The sequence below is a fragment of the Exophiala aquamarina genome, assembly GCF_000709125.1.
Source record: "Exophiala aquamarina CBS 119918 chromosome Unknown aczIA-supercont1.18, whole genome shotgun sequence".
In the NCBI taxonomy this organism is placed as follows: domain Eukaryota; kingdom Fungi; phylum Ascomycota; class Eurotiomycetes; order Chaetothyriales; family Herpotrichiellaceae; genus Exophiala; species Exophiala aquamarina.
Window position 1 is genome coordinate 255,827 of NW_013550570.1, and position 13,444 is coordinate 269,270.

Here is a 13,444-nt window from a genome sequence, read left to right on the forward strand (position 1 = left end):
GAGTTTAAGATGTGTCTCTTGCTGAATGCGAGGCAGCAGGAGGCGCATCTGGAGACACAACCCGCAAAGCCCATGGCTCTCACAGTATTTGACCTCAACGAAGGAACACAACCTCGTACTGTTCCCTTGCATCAAACGCTTCCTACACTACATACGGAACAATTCCTCACAGGGGGTACAAGCTACAATTGGCCTCAGTATCGTGGCCAATCTGCGGGGCGGAGCCTCTTCCTATGCCGCTTGTCAGCTCGGGATATCGTTGTCTATCTGACGAGACTGGAGATGATCCACCGGTAAAACGGCACGGGCTCTACGTCACAACGCACCAAGTCCGTCGTCTACTTGAATCCAGTGAACTGAGGAAGCATCAACGCCCATCGAGACCTTGAAAGTTACCATGCTCACCACGGGAGCGCGCATTGTCAGCGAGACTACTGTCCTGCTACATCTCTCCTGTGGTCCAACACCCATGGGCGCTGGTCTCGTCAGCCCGTTCGGCAAATGCATATCTAATCAACGTCAATAAGCACATTCGACTATTCACCTTCGATACTGTGGGGTTCATCGCCTCGGCCGCGAAGGAGGCTTCGATGGTCTGAACACGGGCATTCTACATCCAGCCATCGCATAGCTGATCGATATGATGGGTGTCAGGGGTTACATGATGCTTGTTCGGTGGCTTTACGTTCTGGCAGACTACGTGCCCTCGATGGGATTCGAACATAATAGAGGCCAGCCGGCTTATTCCGAGAATTTGCCCAAAGAGACGCTCATCCAGTAACTGTTTTGCCCAAGGCAAGTGACGCTTCTGGGACGATGAGAACGATTCAGCTTCACCCGGTAGTCCAACGCCATCAAAGCCAAAGTATCGAATCAAAGATGCACTCAACCAGATCCATCCAAGTCCAAGCCTACTCGGAGAAAGCTTTATAATTTAGCGAGTCCAATCATACATGGTGTTCTAAGATTGGGTGGAACATTGTCATCGAGGCTGTGCGCCTTAGATCGTCATCACCAGCCTTGGCCCTAAAGCTCTGGTACGTCCCGCTTGCAGCCTCATCTAGGCGATCATCCTGACTCCGCGGATTGAGATACTTCCGACATTTATCACCGTGCTGTGTACTACATGGCTATCTTGGAAATGTGGAATCAGGAAGTGATATATAATGTCTCCTGCAAACCTCGACTGCTTAGCATTGTTCAACCGAGTAATATCAACGTACTGAGTGAGGTCAATACAAACCTCGAAAAGCACAGATAGCTTCAACGCTTTTGATCCACCAGGTTACAGAAATGGCCTTGTATTCACGATATCTCAGGATTGGCGCATGCCTATTGCTTGGGCTTGTTCTTCCAGGTTGGTCGCGTTCTTTCGCGAGTGACCCGAGCGATTCTGATCATAACTTGCAGTATCAAGCCAAGAGAATTCCACCGTGGTCGAAGGACTCGTCGATCCCAGGGCTAGATACACCGCCAACTACACAATCCCTGATCAGGGATTCCCTGGCTTGCAAAGTAATTTCGAGATAGCACCTGATTGCGGCGAGGACAATTACGTTGGGACAGGCCGCTTGGTTGGACGTAGGGCCTTGATTACTGGAGGAGATTCTGGCATCGGACGCGCGGTTGCAATCGCGTACGCCCGCGAAGGTGCAGACGTTGTGATTAACTATCTTCCGGAGGAAGAGTCGGATGCTCAGGATGTCGTGTCGGTTATCACATCGAGTACATCATCCCAAATCTTCACCATCCCCGGAGATCTGCGAAACGAGTCCTTCTGCGTTGATCTGGTGAGCAGAGCTGCCGAGCTCCTTGGTGGCCTTGACATCCTTGTCAGTAATGCCGCTTACTCCAACATTTCCGAAGACATCAGAACACTGTCGAACGAACAGTTTGATCGGACCATTTACACCAACATCTATGCAAACTTCTGGCTCAGCCGAGCAGCTCGACCTCTCCTCGAGCCAGGGTCGAGCATCATATTCACGTCTTCGGGGATCACCCAGGCTCCCAGCGGTGGGCTCATTGACTACGGCGCTACAAAAGGTTTCGTCACGACATTCTCGCGGTCTTTGGCGTTGCAACTGACCCCCTTTGGGATCCGGGTCAATGCTGTTGCACCCGCTTTGGTTTTGACCAATTTCCTGTCGACCCAGGGGATGACTACTGAGATAATGAGAGACGTCATTTCTTCTACGGCACCTCTTGGAAGGATCGAACAACCGATTGAGTTGGCCCCGGTTTACGTCGGACTGGCCGAAAATGCCGCAACATATGTCAGTGGCTCTCTCTGGTCGGCCTCTGGTGGACAGGGTTGAGTGCCATGGCTCCATGAGATGGCAGCTTTCCACACGTGGAACGCTGCAGAATGCTCGCAACGGGGATGTAATATGTCTGTCGATGTGCTATCTCCTGTGAGCTCTTCTATTTACTACTATGTGTGAGAGGCCCGGTTTGTTTATAACTTAACGGTTTCCTTCGTTCAAATAGACATGTTAAGGCCTCCTTGTTCCCCTCAGGTTACGAATAGTAGTCTCGCTATCTAAAGGATATCCACTCGAGGTCTAAGGAACAGAGGATTCAATGCTGCTTCGTTGCTACTCCAAAAGCTACGATTTCTGAACATTGTATGGGTCCGTAAGGTCGTCCTCCTTACGTGTATCAGAACCCTGCCCTACCTAACTAACTAGTTCTCGCCTTCATCCGAACTAGCTTCTTGAGACGAGTTCTCGCTGCTTTCCTGGCCGTCAGAGTCCACTTCCTGTTTCGGTTTGCCCTTCTTACTTCCCTCATGATGTTTCTTATCTTTAGTCTTGGATTTCTCCTTTTTGGCATCACTACTCGACCGCTTCTTTGGAGTCGAGACCTTCTTACTCTCGCTGTTTTTGGCAGATTTCTTCTTCTTTGCCATAGGTGATGACTTGGGCCCAGAGTGTCCATCGCTGTCATCGTCACTTTCTTCGCTGGAGGTTTGTGACACATCGGCGCCTGTCTCATCGGAATCGATAGTGGCCTTCATTGAAAGCTTCTTCGGGTTCGTGCGTATCCCCTGGTGTGCTGCTCGCGTATCCTCATTCGCGCCATACATTTCAAACAAATACCTGTCGAAGATCTTTGTGGCCTTGGCAATGGTTCTGAACTGCTCAAGGCCTAGATACGGCGATGCATTTTGTTCATCTCCCTTGTCAGCCTTTTCGTTCGCTTGATACTCGGCCAACGCAATTGCAGTTTGGAAAGCATTTCGAATCTGTCTGCCGTTCCACTGTAGTGACTTCTCGAAACGCCGTTCCGCGAATGCTACTAGTTCTTTTCTGTCGTATTTCATGACTGGGAGACCTAATTTCGCACGGTATTTGTTGTACTCTTTGATTCGCCTGATGTTTGATTTCCAAACCTTAATGGTTTGATTGCGGTCAAGTTGAGGATAGAACAGTGTCAGGTGAATGCGGGATCGGAATGCGTCATCGATGGCTCCCACTCGATTGGTTGTGAGGAACAATATGCCTGAATAGTACTCTAAAACACGAAGGAAGACTGTGCAATGACATGTCAGCTCAGCTAGGTCGTTGTGCTTAATTTTGACCCACCAGATACCAAGCCATTATGTTTGACATCCTGCTTTTGACGCTTCGCAAGGAAGACATCAGCCTCATCCAGTAAGAGGACACATCCCCATTTATGCGCAAGCGTAAAGATATAGTCGAGGAAAGTCTCGACCTCAGCTGGAGTGTAGCCAATATCTCCTGAGTCTTTGTGAACAGTGAGGCCATTTGGAATGCAACGACTGACATACCACATGTAATGGGAAGAAGAGGGCGTTTAGTATATGCTGCGACACACTCTGAATTCCAAATCAGCTTCCACTGCACCGGTGTCTTGTTGCTCCGTTCCACCAGGGTCTGACCATGATGGTCATCCAGCAGTCGGGAAGATCCTTACCAGCTGTTGAGGTCTTGCCGACCCCGGGTACACCATGGAGCAGGATTATGCAGCCTTTGCCTGTTACACTGTTAGGGGGCTATCAAGATCTCATGCCAGGAAGAAGGATGAAATCGTTCTTACCCTTGCCACGCACAAGATCCGCTTCGAACTTTTCGAATTTGCCTCGGGGGCTCGCTTTGTCTTTATCGGCAAACTTCTCCACCATCGCTCGTACCATCTCTTTATGACCGTCTGGCAAGACAAGGTCATCCCAACCTCCATCCAAGGCATTATACTTCATCTCCTCGAGAAGGTCCAAGTTCATCATCACTGAAGATTGTTAGTAAGCTATACATTGTGATAGAATATCAAGATACCACTGACCCCACTTCCTGTTCCGCAGGGGGTAGCCTACGACCACGCCGGGGAGAAGATGGAGAAGATTTTTCTCAGTCAGCCCCTTCAGGTATTGTTGTGGATTCACTTGAATGCGTCTCGTGCTGTTGTCCAATTCTTCTAGGTCTTTCAAGAGACGGTCCAAGGATTTATTCAGCACAGTCTTCTGGTGCGCCATATACTGATCTTTGCCCACTCCTGTACAGCAGCCTAATGCACATCCGTGACCATTACCAGTGACCTCACAGGACTCGCTCCGTTCCAATTCCATAGAAAGATCAAAACGAGTAGGTCTGAATGAGAGGGGAAACTTCTCCTGGTTCCTCGCTTGATAGCCTGTTTTCATGTCGATAATGACGGGGCTAGCGATCTGAGATGCTCGGTCAGAGTAACGCTTAAGCAATTGAAGATAAGGTCCAAACATACCTCTTCACTACTATCACCAACAGTGGGACCCTCATAGCGCAGGTGGCTAATTTGTGTCAAATTAACATACTTTTGTCCTCTTTCAAGTAGATCTTGGTGGGGATCAACAGATTCTTTCAGCTGCGATCGATAATGAATAGGATAAGCCTCCAGATCAGTAATGTCCATGAGTCCATCAAACGGCTTGAGAACTATGTGATCCAGAACAGGTTGCCATCCGGAGCCCGTATATTCGATATAATAGCATTGGAGAGAGAAATCCGCAAAACAATCCCTTGTGCTGGTTGAGACCGTTTCAGCTGCGAAGGCCTTCTCTAGTCTCCGGTGTAGAAAAGTTTGCAATCGGCCGCCACCCATGGTACTGACGATACGAAAAGATTGGGGAGTCCATAGTCTCTCCGTTGGCATATCGGGTGAATCGATGAATTTGTGGCCCCCCTTCCGAGCTCGACAATAGATATCCGTTCCAGATTCGAAGAGCATCCACAGTTGTTCAAAGGATATCTGAGTCTGTGTCAATCCCTTTAGATTTTTCAACGTTGTGAGCTGTTCAGAGAAATAGGATTCAATGATGTGATGGAGTTGCATAAAATGGTCCAGAGCCTGGACGTTGTCCTCTACTGGAGAATCAGCATCTTCCGCCTTTCGTCCGTCAACAACTTCATCAGGATTTGCTGGGGAAGTTTTATCATCGGATGCCAACGTTGAGCCGTGACTTTGAGACTTGCGTACAGTTGTTCCGTTCTCCGAGTTTTCACTGGCTTCTGGTAGAGCGCTAGTCTGGAGTCAGCAAGCTAGCATAGGATAAGACAACTATGTCGCATACTCAATTTGTTTCACAAGCTTTCTAATGTGCTCTTGGATACTCTGCTCCTGGCGTATTAACAGGCGAAAGGGCTCACTGAAAACGAGGTGTCCATCCTTTGTCAATGTAGTCTCAGTCATCTTGTTTAAGAATGTGGCTATCGGTTTAGATTCAATTCGAACTTCCAGCACTACAACGTTGCCTGGGTCTGGCACTGCTGTAGAGTTGTTTTCGGCAACCCAATCATCGGATCGTTTGTACAACACCTCGATTACGTGTTTCGATGGATTGTCCCACTGTCTGAGTTCGGATGGGATGGAAACACAGAAGAACTTGGTTGTCTGTTCAATCTCTTGAGCCGGTTGATCTTCTGTAGGAGGTAGGGGAGGTTCCTTCCCTGGCTCTAATAAAGGCCTGACAGATTCAATCTTCTCGATCCGCTTCGAGAGATCTTCAAAGAGGTTAACAACATTCTTGAGGAGCAGGTCCGATTCCTCGTTAAGAGCCGGGTTCAACTTCGCAAAGAGCTGCACAATGCTTTCTCTCCTATTCTTTAATGCAGCATGGTCAGTAGAACCAATATCAGGCTCCGTATTGTCTGTCCCATTTAGCGATGCTGTCGCTGGCGTTGTCGTGCTGCTGCTCCCGCTTGGCGTTACCGTCGAGACCGGCCTCAGACCATTTGTATGACTGCTGGGAGGTGCCCCATATGGTCCCGAGCCTGCATATAATCCAGGTCCAGGTCCAGGTCCAGGTACGTAGCCATTGCCATGAGTGCTGCTCGGAGGAGGCGGAAGATGTGGCCGAGTTGAGCCGAGCATGGTTTCTGGGCCTGGCGCCAAGAGAAGCGGGGCAATGTTGTTCCCTCCGCGGAGCCTCAATTCTCCTGCGAGTCAGCGCAGCTCAAGCCTCGTAATCTGACGCACAACACTGGTTTGTGATAGCTCGCGAAGCCGGAAGAGCTTCCTCGTGCTCCAAATGTGGCGTCGAACACTGCTATCAGCTGGACTGAGACGATTCGCGCTCAGTTCTGCTGGAAGTTGAGGCCGAACCAGCGATTTCTAAAGAGAGGTGGAAGATGAAAACCTCTCAGACACGGACTCCACGGCAAGTAAAGTAGGTTTTCAGTCGGGACGCACACCATGTCTTGCGCGGTGAGGCTGGAAAGGCCGAAGTTGCGAATTGTACGGATCGTCAGGCTGGGGTTACTAACCTCCCTGCTCCAAGCGAGGGCGCGAGTCGCTCAGGACGTCTAGCCTCGACCTTCGCCCCCTTCCCCTCACAACACGGCGCAGTAATCTGGTAACATCGTCGAATCACTGCATGGGTTTCCTGCATCTACTGTTACCGATATCGCCCAACGTGGGGGTCAAAATGAGGCCAGAAAGCCCGGTCCTATTCCACTCAATGATTCTACCCATGGCAATTTCCAGTCTAGGTGAAACAAGACACCCTCCGCACGGGCTGCTGGCGCTGTGGATGACATGAACTTGTTTGACCTGCATATCAGGCCGTCCTCCACGGGTGGGCGGGTCAGCTTGCGGCTCATCTCTGTGCACATGCTTTTGACACTTCAGCCTGATGCTATCGGGACTCTCGCTGTCGCAGGCCAACACTCTTACTCTAAAAGCGAGAAATACCTGGCACGGCGCTCCGTCTTGGAATGAGCGAGCGAGGCCGTAGCCTTGAAAATTGACCGCAGCCCATGGCGCAGTGCATAGAATCATCTAGCAGGCCACAGAGAGAACAACTGCTCACAAATCCAGTTGTGGAGTTCCTGGAAAATCATCCGGATCAAGCCTGCTTAACAGAGGTCGACAAGCTAGGCCACGCCGCAGACTTGCAATACAATACTCGTTCAGATATATGGGTGCACCAAGAAGATCTCCCTACGTAAGACGCTTGAGCTCGTCGAAACACGGCATAGGAAATTGACAAGTACACACAGGGCCTCGTTATATCAGGTCTCCGAAGAACGAAAGCGCACATTACAAGTGGCACTGGCCAATTTCAGCCGAGCAGTCGAAAAGTATCAAACAAAATATCCCAACCGAAAATCTATCCTCAATGCCAAACCACTGCAACAATATGCTATGGAAGACGTGCTCGCCGCCATCAAGAGCATCGAGGTGTCCCAGGAGGTCAAAGAATACCCTCAAGGACTCGCAGCACTCGGCAAAGGCTTTGAACGCACCATGAAGAGCAAAGGCATGCTAAGACAGTTACTGGATTTTGTCCCTAGAGATTCATACTGTGCTCCCATTTGTGGCAGCTTCTCATTTATCCTGGCGGTAAGCACTTGAAAAGCGGATCGCCGCTCATGGCAATAGATTGACCCACGATAGGCTTTAGATCGAGTTGGAGATTTTCGCAAGGAGGTTGTTGCAACTCTATCCCACATACCCACACAGCTCGAAGGTATCAAATCTCTTGCCAAGGTCTATCGCAAGTCTGAAGAGCTTCAGATTTGTGTGGACCACGTGTTCGCCGCCATGTTTGGTCTGCTCGAGTCACTGGTCAAACAAATGACTGAGAAAATATCAAGTGAGAACCGAACTCTCGTGCCCCTTAATAGAGTTAACCCTGCTAATGTCAGCCGCCAGAAAAAATCGTCAGCTCCTTATTCCAAAGCTATGCCTCCCAACAAAAATCAGCCATGGTGTCATTCAGTGAGTCTATCACGAGATTCCGAGAGCAGGCGTCGATCGACAGCCACAAAAAGATTGGTGACATAGATGAAAGCGTCCAGAAAGTGCTGCAGCGTGTCAACAGCAACGGCCTGGTCCTTCGAAGCATGACCTCTGCCGGTCAGGAAGCATTGAAAGAACTTGAGGACCTCAAGAGTAGATTCGCCGAAGCCAAGAAAGAACGAGCTCAAGAGCGGGAGGAGTTCTTGATGTATTTCAACCGGATGTATCAGCTGTTAGCGAGTACTCAGAGCCTGGACAGAAGTGCAGGGACGTGTACGTTACACCCCTCCTCCTGACATATCAAGGCTAACGCAAGCTATAGTCAAAAACAACATGCTCACAGCACCACGAAAGCCACGCCCGTTCCGAGCAGCGACACCCTCCCCAGCACCAGCAGCCTCACGAGGCAAAACCACACTGCGGTTGATCAAAGATTGGCTCGCCGAGGCAGGTATCGGCAAATCCACCGCCCAAAAAGATCGGCGACTCACCCTAAGCCGCTTCTACGACCTGGACATCGAGTCCAAGGATATTCTCTGGTGGATTCTCGGCACGCCCGAGCTCAAAGCCTGGCTGAACACAGAAGGGCCTCAGAGCCTCCTGGTCCAGAGCGAAACACCACCTGATGACCTCCTCAACCCACTCTCCTTCGCGGCAGCCTTCCTAGCGGACCGCATCCAGTCGATTGATGCAGACAACATCCCCGTGCTATCATTCATGACAGGCGTCCGCAGAGTCGAATCCGTGCACTCGAAATCTGAACTCCGGCCACTCTCGATCATGAACCACCTCAACACGCAACTTCTGGCATTCATCCTTAAGCAACGCATCCAAATCGACCTCTCAGCGATCCTAAAGCCCGAAAAGACACTCACCCGCACTCAATCCAACCTCTCAGCTGCATTGCGCCTCACGGAACAGATCCTCACGCAGTTCCCCGAGGACTCGATGCTATTCATCATCATTGACTCGGCGGCCGCGCACGACGGGGCCGACGACGACAACCGCAGCGAACTGCGGCTCTTCACAGGATTGCTGCAGCTAGGCGACCGCACCGGCGTGGCGGTCAAGGTCCTGCTCATGGATACATTGCCGGGGCTAGCGGCGTCGCTCAGAAAAGTACCATTCGAGTGCTTGCTGGTCCCGGATAGCGTGGACGGCGAGCGCCAGGACCTCGCCTTCGACACGCTGGCAGCGGATGCGGACGAGGCCGCGTTCGTACCGTTCCTGCAGACTCTCCACGCGAGCCAGGATGATGAGTCTTCTGACGAGTCCGAACTGCGTGAGGAGGCGCGTTGGTCGAGCTCGGACTCCGATTCTTGATGTAGTACGAGCGGCCAAGTTGATGGGTCATGACCTGTGGACAATCTCGGCGGCCTGAGACGCTGGGATCTTTATTGACATGTTTGCCCGAGGCAGTCTATGAGGTTGTGATGACTCACATGTTGAGAGCGCACTAGCTTCGACATCTCCGGGCCGTCCTTTCTTCGCGGGACAAGATCATCGACGCCCCTGGCCATGATTCAGTAAAGCCTGGCTAGAGGACATCCCGTGCAATCTAGCCAATTTTCTCTGGCGGCCTGTGTCTAAGGCTTTGTCGAGAACAACCACCACTACCCACCTTGCATACGCTCAGTACAAGAGATGATCCGTCTCCAAGTCGCAAGATATTGAGGCACAAAGCTACCTCGGTATTTGCCTTCGGTTGCTATAGATACATATTCAGGTGTCACTAATTGGTGGATACGCAAACATCACGACGGGTAGAGCCTGCGGGGTGTAGGACAAGTTACAGAAATGAGTCAGAACCGCCCATGGGAAGTTGATTTGAATGCGACCAAGCTGCGTGATCATATAGATTGACCAGGAGGCGATAGACTTACACTACGTCACGCTGGAGTAATCAGAACCAGCTACATTACAGCTTCAGCTGAAAATCGCAGGTTTAAATGCCGCTGATGGCCAACTTTTCCCAAAAAAGACTTTTCAACAAAAGATGCCTTTCATCTCGTCTCCTGGTATCTGTATATAGGATGTGTTGCCGTAATTGAAAAGTTTCAGCCTCCACTTTTAGCTTCTCCCATGCTACGGAAAGAATGGTCATTGAAAATTGCGTACGTCGCCTGTACAAACACGCCACCCCAATGTTTAGGCGTGCACATCAAAGAAATTATTTCGAGCCTAGTGGCCGCTTCGCTGCTTCATTATGACTCTCCGCTCCTTCTCCTTGGCTATATTCTGTTAGTGACGGACTACAAGTTAAGGAGTCAAACGAAACATACCTTCATCGTATACCAAGAATTCATGTAGCGCTCGACCAGCGGGTACCATAGGCAGAACCGGCACCTTCTTATCAACAACGACCTCCAAGAGTGCGGGCTCATCACCGGTGGTGTTGACGAGCCATTCCAGGCTCTCCTCTACCTCTGATGGCGTAGCGCATCTCCGAGCTTGGACTCCCATTGCTTCGGAAAGCTTGACGAAATTGGGGTTCTTTTGATGAGTATGGGCGAACCGATCTTCGTAGAACAGGCTCTGCCATTGAGTGACCATGCCCTGTTCTTCGTTATTGAGGATAATGACTTTCACACCAATATTGAATTGGTTTGCTGTGCTTAGTTCCGTCAAGGTCATGTTGAACGATGCATCCCCATCGATGTCGACCACGAGTGCATTAGGCTCCGCGACTTTTGCTCCGATAGCAGCTGGCAGGCCAAATCCCATGGTGCCAAGACCTCCAGAGGTAACCATTGTTCGTGGATGTCGCCATCTGAAATGTTGCGCGGTCCACATTTGATGTTGGCCAACGCCAGTAGCGATGATGGTCTTCTGCTCTCGGCGGGAGGTCATGGCCGAGAGCTTTTCGATCAGCTCTTGTGGCTTAATGAGGCCTTCAGGGGTGCCCCTCTCAAAATTGGTCAGGGGAAATCTCTCCTTCCAGTCCTTGATCTGAGCAAACCACTCTGCTCTCTCGTTCACCTTGTTGACCTTGGGAATGAGTGTCGCAAGATTGGTTGCAACATCTCCTTCAACAGCCTCGGTCGCTTGCACGACCTTGTTGATGTTCTTAGGCATGATTTCGAAATGAACAATCCCACCTCGTTTCTCCGCAGCAGCCGCTTTCGCTTGAGGGGCGAACTTGGCAATGTTGAGAGTTACACGGTCGTCAAATCTTGCGCCAAGGGCGATGATCAGATCGGCTTCTTGCATAGCCATGTTAGCATACGCTGCTCCATGCATGCCTAGCATGTGCAAGGATTTGGGGTCAAGTTCATCAAAACCACCCAAGCCCTGTAAGGTCGTTGTCACTGGAACATTGGCCTTGTCAGCCAACTCTTTCAGGAGTTTGGGTCCTTCGGGAGTGGCAAGGACACCTTGTCCAGCATAAATAACGGGCTTTTTGGCAACATTGATGAGGTCGGCAACGCGATTGATGGTGCCATTTAACTGTCGTCGGGAGAGTTCTCGGGCAGCCAAGGTAGCGGCTGAGGGGTGTGCGGGCAGCGTGGATTGCATGGGGATTGGACGCCTTAGGATACCAGCGGTTACATCTTTCGGCAGATCAACAAGAACAGGGCCAGGCCGTCCAGATGTAGCGATTTCGAAGGCTTCCTTTATTCGCTTTGGCAATTCTGCCACATTCTTCACCATGACGTTCCACTTCGTACAGGCTCTCGAGATGCCAATGACATCGGCTTCTTGGAAGGCATCTGTGCCGATAGCGGTAGTAGGTACCTGACCACAGAAAACGACCATGGGTGTGCCATCTGACATGGCATCTTGCATGGGAGTAATGACATTGGTGGCACCTGGTCCAGACGTCACAAGAACAACACCAGGCTTTCCAGAAGCTCTTGCATATCCTTCAGCCATATGACCAGCGCCCTGTTCGTGTTTTGGAAGGATGAAGTCGAAGTGTTTCGAATTGTAGATGGCGTCGAAGACAGGGAGAATGGCGCCACCGGGGTAGCCGAAAATATGCTTGACGCCTTGTCGCAACATCATCTCATGGAAGATCTCTCCTCCTGAGAGGCCAACAAATGAGTCATCAAGCTCGGGTAGCTGTCGATTGACTAAAGGAGAGGGCTCATTGCGGCGGAAGTCGTTGTTGAAAGCAGGACTAGGAATAGGTCGAGCTGTCCTGGTAGAAGGTCAGTCTTGAAGTCAACACCCAAATGTTGCGAGCAACGTACTGTGTTTGAGCTGCGGCAGTAGTAGCTGGTCTTCTAGCCTGCTCAGTGGTGGATTTTTGGGATTTCCGATAGGGTGATAGAGCGGCCGCGGGTGTGGAGGAGGAAAATGACTGAGAGCAGGAAGGTCTTCTTCTAGAGATCGAGCGAATAGTGCTTGAGCCAGGCCTCATGGGCATCATCCTGGTCGCCATTTGACTGACTGTGGTAGGAAGAGATCTTTCTCGAGGGGTGAGCGTGCCAGCAGTGAGTAATAAGAGGCAGACAATTGGAAAAGGTGTGAGTCAGTGGTCTTGTGCAGGTCGATATGGATTTTGCGGAGAACCCAGGGAATTTGCACCACCCACGCCACTCCTCCCTCCCGAGATCGGTCTTGGCACTCTCGGTTCGGCAATACTTTATTCCAGGTCGCCTTTCTCCTGTGCCCCGGAACAAGCATCCCAATGCCTCACTTGTTGTGCGGCTATAGAATGGGTAGAGAAGTAGTTGTTCGACTGTGAACCTATGCTAGAGACTCATTCGATGCAGCTTAACAAATCTGATGGCTTGCTCGCCGAACATAACCTCAATTGACAGTCGAGTCGACTCCGATTCCACATCCGGTTAGACGCCAAGACATGGGCGAAACCGGCAGGCTCGCACGACATTCGAGACTCGGGAAGGTGCAAGTGGGGAGCCTAACAGATTCGGGCCACCAACCACCGCGTATCCCTCAGGGCCACAACGCGCACCCAGCTTGATGCAGGATTCAAGCAGCACGGATACCAAGACCATCCTCATCTCATGGCACTTCTAGCCTTGTCTGATAGTTCATTGGGTATGCCTTGTGTTCAGCTTCCTCGCCCAGGTGACTCTAGTATGGATCCGACTCTTTCCCCAAGGACTCATGATAAAGAGCGCTTCCGGGCTACCAAAGGCCGAACATGACTGCCCGAGAAGTGTCTGTGGTCTTTGACTGCTGTCAGTCCACTTTTCCCGCAATGTAGCCACCAGGTGCTTCTGCGGCCTGACATCTC

At 50.9% G+C, this 13,444-nt stretch overlaps 4 protein-coding genes across 4 annotated transcripts; 2 read left to right on the forward strand and 2 right to left on the reverse strand.

Moving 5' to 3' along the window:
* Nucleotides 1–1,293: 1,293 nt before the first annotated feature.
* A1O9_11556 (uncharacterized protein) lies at nt 1,294–2,318 on the forward strand (the record flags this gene model as incomplete). Its single annotated transcript, XM_013399452.1, has 2 exons — nt 1,294–1,357; nt 1,411–2,318. 2 exons carry the CDS (start codon nt 1,294–1,296, stop codon nt 2,316–2,318), a joined length of 972 nt encoding a protein of 323 aa, XP_013254906.1.
* A 368-nt stretch (nt 2,319–2,686) lies between these two features.
* A1O9_11557 (uncharacterized protein) lies at nt 2,687–6,369 on the reverse strand (the record flags this gene model as incomplete). Its single annotated transcript, XM_013399453.1, has 8 exons — nt 2,687–3,516; nt 3,588–3,743; nt 3,794–3,841; nt 3,940–3,999; nt 4,063–4,251; nt 4,306–4,687; nt 4,744–5,518; nt 5,570–6,369. The coding sequence occupies 8 exons, from the start codon at nt 6,367–6,369 to the stop codon at nt 2,687–2,689; spliced, it is 3,240 nt and encodes a 1,079-aa protein (XP_013254907.1).
* An 884-nt stretch (nt 6,370–7,253) lies between these two features.
* Nucleotides 7,254–9,561, forward strand: A1O9_11558 (uncharacterized protein; the record flags this gene model as incomplete). The annotated part of the gene is made up of 5 exons (XM_013399454.1): nt 7,254–7,441; nt 7,497–7,839; nt 7,894–8,092; nt 8,152–8,511; nt 8,561–9,561. The coding sequence occupies 5 exons, from the start codon at nt 7,254–7,256 to the stop codon at nt 9,559–9,561; spliced, it is 2,091 nt and encodes a 696-aa protein (XP_013254908.1).
* An 858-nt stretch (nt 9,562–10,419) lies between these two features.
* A1O9_11559 (acetolactate synthase I/II/III large subunit) lies at nt 10,420–12,607 on the reverse strand (the record flags this gene model as incomplete). Its single annotated transcript, XM_013399455.1, has 3 exons — nt 10,420–10,469; nt 10,521–12,379; nt 12,432–12,607. The coding sequence occupies 3 exons, from the start codon at nt 12,605–12,607 to the stop codon at nt 10,420–10,422; spliced, it is 2,085 nt and encodes a 694-aa protein (XP_013254909.1).
* Nucleotides 12,608–13,444: the final 837 nt, after the last annotated feature.